The sequence below is a fragment of the Mastomys coucha genome, unplaced genomic scaffold (genome assembly GCF_008632895.1).
Source record: "Mastomys coucha isolate ucsf_1 unplaced genomic scaffold, UCSF_Mcou_1 pScaffold15, whole genome shotgun sequence".
Taxonomy (NCBI): domain Eukaryota; kingdom Metazoa; phylum Chordata; class Mammalia; order Rodentia; family Muridae; genus Mastomys; species Mastomys coucha.
The window spans coordinates 67,462,832-67,473,168 of NW_022196897.1; the positions used below are offsets into that span (position 1 = coordinate 67,462,832).

The 10,337-nt window shown below is 37.3% G+C and overlaps 1 protein-coding gene across 4 annotated transcripts in view; it reads right to left on the reverse strand.

The window, feature by feature from the left end:
* Nckap1 (NCK associated protein 1) overlaps positions 1-10,337 on the reverse strand; it is a 76,725-nt gene that overhangs the window by 18,352 nt on the left and 48,036 nt on the right. For all 4 annotated transcript variants that reach the window (XM_031370794.1, XM_031370797.1, XM_031370796.1 and 1 more), the window contains 5 exons: positions 7,547-7,692; positions 5,758-5,890; positions 3,318-3,437; positions 2,287-2,426; positions 1,308-1,439 (listed from right to left, as the gene is read on the reverse strand). In XM_031370794.1, the coding sequence (XP_031226654.1) occupies positions 1,308-1,439; positions 2,287-2,426; positions 3,318-3,437; positions 5,758-5,890; positions 7,547-7,692 (671 nt within the window). The remainder of the gene's footprint in view (positions 1-1,307; positions 1,440-2,286; positions 2,427-3,317; positions 3,438-5,757; positions 5,891-7,546; positions 7,693-10,337) is intronic.

The following is a 10,337-nucleotide window of genomic DNA, read 5'->3' on the forward strand; positions in this document are numbered from 1 at the left end:
CTACCTGCTTCGCCGCAGCAAGCCCCTTTTCTTACAGAGCCTTGCTGCTAGCCCCTATCACTTTTTTAAGAAGTTCCCGTAAGCAGTAGACTTGTATTTGTAAACATGCATCTTTATCACAGCAAAGCCCACAGCTAGGACTACATCCAGATAAGCTAACTCAAGATGAAAATTATTACTCTTATATTTAGCCCCTGAGGAGTAAGACTAAAACTTAACAATAAAAACAAAACAAACACAAACAAAGCAAGTTGCTCCCTTGTCTTGACCCCACTCACTAAAAGAGGTTTGGGGGAAAAAGAGCACTTGCATCCCCACAGGTAACTAAACTATTTATAAAAGGAAAACACAGGAGCTAAAAATTGATCCTCAGATTCTGCCCAGCAGTCTCTCACCCACCCAGACCAGAAGGCAGAATGTGCCTTGGGTCTCAATACTGGAATTTTACTGTCAGTATATCTGACTTAAGAGAGGGAACAAAAGATAATGTTCAGCGCTGGCCCCTTCCCTGGCCAATTACTAGTTCAACACTCAATTTAATGTTGTTTTTATGTAGTCCTATTTTGTTCTCTTGTTGTAGTATTCTTATCATACCAACTAGAGTCTCAAGCTTTATTCTATTTCCTTACCACAATGCTTCACATACAGCAATAGAAATATTACTCATTAATGACCATAAACACTTGGAAAATCATTAGGCAAAATTTTCAGATAAGATTAAATTATTAATTATTAAATTAATTTTCAAGATTAAAAATTGTTAAGTAATAAACACTTCCTTAATAATTAACTTTCAGAAATCTAAAGTACCATTCATAGAACTGAAAGAATTTTTTATTATTTACTGCAGTATTATTCAAATATCTGTAAAACTCTACTCAGAACTGACAGCTTGGTGTGCTCAGGCAAAGCCTACTATGTATTTGATGACACTCAATGCTTGAATCTTTTCTTACTCATTTGTTGTTCTTTCTTTACTGACTGCATCCTAGTGAGCTCCTGGCCTTACTCACCCTCCATAAGCCTGAAGACAAAATAAGCTAATAAACTACTGTTTGTGTATGACAACTAAATCTTAGGAGAGAGTTACTGACATTGTCAGTGTCGGTATTTAGTAGTAGTGTGGGCAGGAACCTGCTGCCCAGTAAGTCTTAGGTCACTATTCCACATGATTCTCAGCCCATTGCTATGTGCAGTGCACCAGTTCACCTCAGAATGTCTAATAGAGGTTGGTACTGGGTAGGCATCAGATAACGAATACAAGCTTGTTAAATGAAGCAGTGGCAGCAGTCTGTGTGTTCTCTTACTTAGTGAATCGGATTTCCAGGTGAGAAGTCAAATACTCCCTCGGTGTGAAGGTGTGCTCCCATACCGCCATGTTTGGAACATAGTTTATGGAAAAGCATAACTCCGAAAGTGCAGTGTGCAACTTATCAAGGCTAAAAAACAGTAATAAATAATAATTACATGATATTTCATCACAGGTAATTCCAAATCAATTTCATAAAAATAGCAAGACTTACAGAGAATACTGCAGAATTTTGTTATTTTATTCTTAAACTGATAGATTAAAATGTTTATATCTAACTTAAGCAATATTTAAGCAGGATCATTCGTATCTCTCTATGTTCAGCTAATAAATAATAAATGCACTGAGCACCCACAAGAAGAGGCTCTTATTCAGCCCGCAGCAGCACTAACTTCCTCCTGCTGGTGTTGATCTGCTATGGCAGCGGAGGCACTGTTTATAAAGTGGCAGTGGCTTCTCCGTTTTAGGAACAGGTAGGACACTTAACAAACAACACTTACCCAATTACTGTCCATCTCTGCTTTCCTAACCAACAATCAAAATGCTAACTAATGTCTGTGAGTGTGAGCTAGCATATTTATTTTTCAATTAATGGTATCAGACATCTGATGTATCACTAAGTGCTAAGTCCATGACCTGATTTAAGTTAAAAACACGCCTCAGAAAATCTGAGACAGATTTTTGGCCTTTAGCATTCTGTACACCAAGACAAACACCACCTATTATCTAATATTGTCTGTCAACCTGATAGATGGGAGAGTCACCTAGGTACTTTGTCACAGAAGTGGCACAATGACTCTACATTTTAGAATATAGTACTAACAGCTAGTCAAACTTACAAGGATTTTTGTTCTGGTTTGTTTGTTTCATAAGCGTTAGAAAATAAAATCTCTTTAATTCCTATCATTGTCTTAGTTCTAAAACACCACAAGAGAAAGGACTCACTGCCAGAGCAGATACAGAAGAAGAAGGCTTACTTGGTCACTACCAGCCTGTTTTTCCTCATGCTCTCAACACCCGGTTTTTCCCTTTCAGGTTCCCCTTTCTTGCCAGTCTGTTTTTTTGACTTCTTATTCACTGCTTGACTGATGGTTTTGGCACAATGCTTCGGCAATAACTGAAATTGGGTAAAAATGATGTTATACTGCTGCACCAACTTCTCTGAATGTATGACCGTAGGATACCTTGCCTGGGTTGGTATGAGCAAGCAGGAGGATGGAAATGCAGGGAGTACTTTACCTATCTAGACCAAAGGCCCTACACAGCATGGCGGAGGCAGGAACTTAGTCAAGTATCAGGGTTTATTCAAGTTATTGTTCAAAAGAAAAATAAAAACATACCAGGCAATTATGGAGTAAGATACAACAGTCACTATAATTATGCAAATGGCCTATAAAGAAGAAACTAAATCTGCTCAGTATCTAGTGGGCATGCTATATAATAGGGCATAAAGTACAAAGTAAACAGTTTTGGGGGCTGGAGAGATGGCTCAGTGGTTAAGAGTACTGACTGCTCTTCCAGAGGTCCTGAGTTCTATTCCCAGCAACCACATGGTAGCTCACAATCTGATGCCCTCTTCTGGTATGTCTGAGGACAGCTACAGTGTACTCAGATAAAATTCAGATAATTTAATAAAATAAATTAATTAATCTTTAAAAAAAAATAGTAGTTTTTGCTGTCAAGGGGCCTGAGAGTGAAGCCACAGCAAAGGTTTTATACTGCAAGTAATCTGGGGAACGGGGCAAGTTCTGCAGATAGAGACATAGAGATTTTTCTCTCTTTTTTCTTTTCTTTTTTCCAAGATAGGATTTCTCTGTGTAGCCTGACTGTCTTGGAACTCACTGTGTAGACCAAGCTGGCTTCGAACTCACAGAGATCCACCTGCCTCTGCCTCCCAAGTGCTGGGATTAAAGGCATGTGCCACCACCACCTGGCAGAGCCATAGATGTTTTTCTAAGGTTAATTCTAACACTGACAGAAGAAATAATTGAAAAATTTAAATTATTACCTGGTCACTAAGAGTACACTGTTCTGTGCAAATATCAGTGATGAGGTTTCGAGCTTGTTTGGCCATCTCGTCCAAGAACATATTACACAGGGAAAGGCTACGATCTCCTATATGATGGCGCTGGTGGGCAGAAGATGGAAGTAACATAGATCACAAGGACATGATCTCAACCAAACACTTTACACAAACATGAAAATTCAGGCAAAGTCCTATTCTGCTATAAAGGCTAGGGAAGCATATGTGTGTTGCTTTCTCTACAACCCAAATTAAGCTACATGTGTTCATATAAAATATTATATATTTGGTAACAATGTAAGAAAATTATGATTTAAGAACAATCTTCTAAAATCTCTATTTATAAAGCATAAAACTATGTATTTATGCAGGTATGGTAGCACTTATTTGTAACCCCAGCACTGGGGAAACTGAGACGGAAGGATTACAAGACTCAGACCCTATCACAAAAAGGAAGATAATAAACTATACATTTCATCATTCAAATTCACCATGTTCTAAATCTAGTTTTTTTAATATTTAAAAAAGGTACATGATGTACATGTGCAGATTTATGTTACAGTTTTCTAATTTTAAATCACTTTAATATTTATATCTAATACATAAATTCTGATACAGTTCTGTAGTAAACACATAAGAACTCAAATACATAAATAAAAAGTATTAGAAATCAAGCTGGGAAAATAAAGGAGATGTTTAAAATTTCTGAAATCATCTCCTCCCTTCCTGCTTCCTAGGGATGGGGAAAGACAAACAAAACTGCACGTGCTTTCTTTGAGGTCGGCAAGAATGGGCATGGTGTGCTTCATTTCAGGATATTTAATATACCTGAATGTAATATATTTATATCGACCTCTGTAATATACAACCTATTTATTTCCACAGGAGTTGGTATTTGTTTAATTTTGATGGCTTGTAGCTGTCTGATGGTGGACTACTGTCAAAAATAACTAGAATAGTCCATATATGAAGCCATAAATTCTCCACTATACATGAGAAATTTTACAAAGAGAAGAAAAAATGTCCTCTTCTGTTTTTCATATTCATGTTACATACAGAAAGTCTCTATCTATATTGTTGAAATAAAGGTATAGAACAGAAAAATATCTGACCCACAAGGCAATCTTTTCTGAATCTGTAAACCTTGAATTTAATTTCAAATGACCTATAAACTATAATAGGAATCCAAACACTGTAGCCAGACATAATGAAATAAATATTGGTCAATCTGCATGTGTATGTGGGGAGGGAGCTCAGAGGATTTGGGTAGGGGGAGCGCACGTAGTGGACTGAACCCAGAGCCATGCACATTTAACTGGGCAAGCATTTTACCAATAAACGACATTTCCAACCTTCTTTTGCACTTTTTATATTTTGAGACAGGCTCTCACTATGTTGCCTAGCCTAGCCTTTAACCATGTAATCCTCTTGCCTCAGCCTCTGAAGTAATAGGGATAACAGGCTGGGGTCACCAGGCTCGACCGTGTCTCTTCACATGCACGCAAGTCTTCCTTTGAGTTTCCTAAAGCTTCCTCTGACCTCATCTCTCTCTAAGTCCTCTTTTCACAGGGGATAAGCCCAGGGCCTATGAACACCTGGCAAGCACTCTACCACACTGTGGAATCCCAGCATCATGACATTATGATCTGTGTGTACACTGTATAAAGATCCTATCACTTTACCAACTTGATTTCTGTAGTAACAACACTACAAATCTATTCATTTTAGCTATTTAAAATAGTCATTATTATTACTATTTTCTGAGATGGTCTCTTGAGGTAGTTCAGGCTGGTCTTGAACTTGCAATCTTCCTGCCACAGCCTCCTGAGTGTTGGGAACACCACCATGCCCAGCTCTTTATCAGTGATTGTATCTCCATGCAGTGTAACATATCACTGAAACTTATTTTCCCAAGCTAGAACTTTATACCTTTTGATATACAGTACATTTTTGATAATTAGGATCTCCAAAATTATTGATTAGCTGTCCTCAGAAACTATAGGTTTATATATGTCTCACAAGTGTCAGCAAACCTGAGTTCTGTTTAACATATCCATGATGTTAACAAGCCAGTTCTTCATAAATTCAATTTCAAGTCCTTTGAGTATTACAATGAAACATATAGACATTTAATTATGTATATATATGAATAAATCTACAAACAGAAATACCAACCCTATCAGTTATTTTAAAAGACAAATGATTGATACATGTTCATATCTATGTACCCACATATATTATTTGCCTCTATCATACATCTTACTGATCACTGTTTTATCACGTATCTATTCAAGAATTTCTCTGATTCTATACAAAGATGGTTTAGGTGAGAAGAAAAATTAAGTAATTATGTCTTCATAAAGATTTGGCTAGCTACCCATTTGGTCTAGCTTCAGTATATAAGGCCCAGAGTGGCTGATGTTACCTCTTCAGGACACAGTTCATGTGTGCAGCTCATGAAGTGAGTGCAGAGCAGAGGAAAGGCAATGGAGTATCTTGACTGAGAGGGCAACTCCAAGCACTGCTGAAACATCTTCTCAAAAGCACGGCTGTAAAAACTGTTAGGAAAGACAGAAAACAATCAAACAGCTACAATCATGGCTTATTTGCAAACAAATGATACAGCACCCAATGGCTGGTTAAGTCTCTTAATTCAAGTGTAAAGGTTACCAATTGATCACATTTATTCCCTTAAGAACAGTTATTTCCCCCTTAAAATACCTTTCACATGTAAATAATTCACTCAGAATGATACTCTTGTATAATATCAAGACATTTAAATAAAATTTGAACAGGTAATATGCAATATCTATAGAATATGAATACATGACATTCAAAATTCTTATCTTCAAATTTTATCATGGGTTAAAGAATTATCAATTATAAGGAATACTATTACATTAACTATCACTGAGAAAAATATTACCAACTAAATCATGCCATCAATTTTAAAATATGAATAAAATTAAGGAAATACAATTACAAAAATTTAAACATTATACAAAATGCTCTTATCTCTAAGAAAGCAGGAAGAGGTTTCTAATTGTATTCCTTTATAATAGGAACCCTTTTAGAGCTAAAAAAGAATCCAAACAAAAAATGTTCAGCCTCTGTCTAAGCTTTGAGACAGTTAACAGAGGGGTCCAAAAAATCTTAAAATTCTTGTACATTTAACCTACAGTCAAAATCTAAATCCCAAAAGTAAATGGACTAATGTATTTCTCTGAGAAGCAAGCCTTCATTCCTGGTGATTTCTTCTCAAGCAAAAGTAATAAAAGCTTTCCTAACAAACTGCTAAAATCAGAAAACTTCTGATCATCTTCTCTATGCAATACTTAGACACCATTACCGCTATCCAGTGAGATATATCTCAGAGCTTTAGAAGTACCAAGACATGCTAGGGTGTCAGTTTACCCCTCTACAAGGCCAAGAAACAGGAAACCAAATTACTACCACACAGCTACTGAGTGAAAGCACTCGAGTCTGAACTGTGGCTTTGTTTATGGGTCTGACCTCATTCTGTCAATTGTTCCATCATTAAATGTCTAGTATGTTAGACAAAAAGAAGACAACAAAATAACCTTCTTTTAGGAAATACGTTTTCTGGAGAGGGTAATGAGAGAAAAGTGAATGGCAGTGCTAAGTGTGGAGAGGCTGTGCTTACAACAGTGCAAGGAGGAGGCACATTGCTGTGACACAAGTGTCTAACACTATAGACATGGTTACCAGGTATTAATTTCCATATTTGCTCTCCTTGATTTATCCACAACCTTTTTACACTCACTAAATATGTAAACAAGCCCTTAATGTGAGACTCACATCTTCAAACAAAGTGCAAGAAAGTTCACACCAGGAAGAGTTGGCTGCTCTTAGGAGGAACTAAAACCAGAAATAAAAGCCTCAATTTTGCAAGCTTCTCTTTCTTACAATGTTTCTCTGTGTAGCCCTGGCTGTCCCTACAACTCACTCAGTAGACCAGGCTGGCCTGGAACTCAGATGTTTATCTGCCTCTGCCTCCCAAGTACTAGGATCAAAGGTGCAAACCACCACTGCCACCCAGCTTGTTACAAAGTTTTTATAAAAGTCTTATTATTCCATTTATGATTAGGAATCTGATACTGAGCTATCTTGAGAGAGAGATACTAACAGAAAACAATCAAGCAACTTCATAATACAACATTTCCAGTTTAGATTTAAGGAAAATTACAACATACCAAAATATGGAGAGATCAGATGTTTCCACCAACATTTCCACCAAGGAATCTACCATTTTTGTATGGAATATTATTGTATTCATCATCTTTCCAAGTTCTCGGTGATCTGCAAGGCTAAGCGAAGCTTTGGAGACACTAGTATATGCCTGTAGCAGTTCAACAACAAGTAAAAGCAGTTAGGAGTAGATCAGTGGCTCAAAGCTTGTCACTGTACAGAGGAAAAGTCTATTACTGGAAAACATTTAAGCTTTAATACTGTATCAAAATATCTACAGTTGTTCACAGTAGGGGCTGGTACATTGGCTTAGCAGGTGGGGCTGTTTTTAGTTGATCCAAATGATCTAGTTCAATCCCTCGAACCCACATAGTGGAAGGAAAAACTGACTCCCAAGAGTTTTTTCCTGCCCTCCATATGTATGCGCTGTCCAGAAACATCTACACACATACACAAAACTGGACTAAACTAATTTGATAACTTCTATAAACACATGGAAGTAAGTAAATTAAAATGGGTCATACAAAGAAAGTTGTAAGCCTTAACTAAAACTCTCAAGCAAGCTGTGGAGAAAGAAACCCCATAACTACGATGCCAAATCCAAACCAGAATCCCGTCCATGAACAATGGACATTTAAGAAGGGCGGAGAGTAACAGGAGAGAACACAATGCTTACAGATAAACACTGGTTACAGTGACCAGGGTTTGAGTGCAAACAAAGGAAGAGAAGTGGTAAAAAATGAGATTCAACCAGATTATATATCATGTAAAGGACTCAAAACCTTGGGTGAACCACTGAGGGCTTTGTGTAGTGGCCAGTTCATATTTAAGGAAGTTGGCTGCACATGGAAGGAACAGGAACGGTGGGTGTAGCCAGAAACAAAAAGAGGCAGAAGCCTATTAGAAGGCCATGCTGGCAACATGTCAGACAGCTTATGATGGCTTGGTCTACAGTGATGGTTACTCGAATAATTCACTGTGGGAATGACTAGATGTGATGGGCCACAGAATTCCAACTGCTGATAACAGTTCTGGCTGTTAGGAGGTACTTCTTTGTAGGTCTCATTAACTCCAACATTTTGTTAAATATGAAAAAGATGCACGACCCAGACTACTCATTCCCATGGCTACTTATTGGAGTTGCATGGATAGCAGCCAAATGTGAAAAGTAAGGGATGTTTCCATTAAAACAATGAGAAGCATGTGTACTGCTGAGAGAGTAGGGAGTTCCTCAAGCTTAAGATCTCTGCGCTGCAAAGCATGCCCACTGCGTACACGGCATTCGTCTGCACGGCCTTAACACACTCTTGCAGGAGTTGCGGGCAGAAGAAAAGGATGCACAATGCTGACGGGCATACTGGAAATGTCAAGTCACTGGACTCTTGGAACTCCATGCCCTGTCACCCATGGAATGACAAGAAAGTTATGTTTTATAAGCAAGATTAAAAATTAAATCTCTAATCTTACAGTGACAAGAAGCCTTCAGGTAGATGACATTATCGTTTCTAACTGTGTTAGAAAATGCAGTTTTGTGTGTTTTAATTTTTGTTTGCTAGGAAGGGGAAGAGAATAAGAAGCAAACACATCAATTTTCTGATGTAAAAATACTTCAGGAAAAAACAAAACAAAAAAAACCAAAACCAAAACCAAAACAAACCTAATTGTATTTATCTATCTGTTTTAAAGGAGTCTACTGGGGCCATGCCTTTAACAAATATTTTCATTAACTGACTCTCAGAATCTAAGTAACATTGTGCAAGCAGATTCAGAAGTAGTGCCAACTGTGATGGCTGAAAACAACCTTCTGACATGACTGACGACAATGCAAGCATTAGTGTGCTCCCAAACCACATTTAAGAAAGGATCAATTCAAACAGATGACAAGATGACATTTGGAAAGGAAGTGAGATGCCTAAGTGTCTAAAGTGATAAGGGAACATGAACCTAACAATGCAGCAAGATAAAGAAGCCCCAAAGTGAAGTCCCTGCCATCCTTATTTCCTTCTTACAAGAAAACTTAACTCAGTTTTGTCAATTCCCAAACAAGGTACCATTGTAGTCCAAGTCCACAAATCTTTCAAACTTTGTATAACAGCTATTACATCAAATTCTAGGTGAGCTTTTTCACTTTTAATGGTATAATTAACTAACAGTTATATCTGTGGTATCTCTTAATACAATCCTTTTTTTTAAAAGCAACAAAAACCCCATTTATTTATTTATTCACTTATCTATTTATTTAATATGTATGGGTATTTCACCTACACGTATGTCTATGCATTATTTGTATGTATAGTGCTCAGAGGCCAGAAGAGGGCAACAAATCTCCTAGAACCAGAGTTACGGACAGCTGTTAGCTATCATGTAGATGCTGGGAATCAAACCCAGGTTCGCTGAAAGAGTCAATATTCTTATCTACTTAGCCCTCTCTCCAGCCCCAGTCTGTTAAGACTTTCAACTTTTTTTTCATATTTTGTAAGCCTTGTCTTCATAGTTAGGGTAACTCCCTCTTTTCTTTGCTTAACAAAAATCACAGTCAACTACTGTTTACAGCATACACAAAAATAATTAGAATTTTTTTAGATTTATTTATTTTATATGAGTACACTGTAGCTGTCTTCAGATACACCAGATGAGGGCATCAGATCTCATTACAGATGGTTGTGAGCCACCATGTGGTTGCTGGGAATTGAACTCAGGGCATCTGGAAGAGCAGTCAGTGCTCTTAACCACTGAGCCATCTCTCCAGCCCAGGATTGATTTTTCTTTAATAATCTATATATATATATATATATA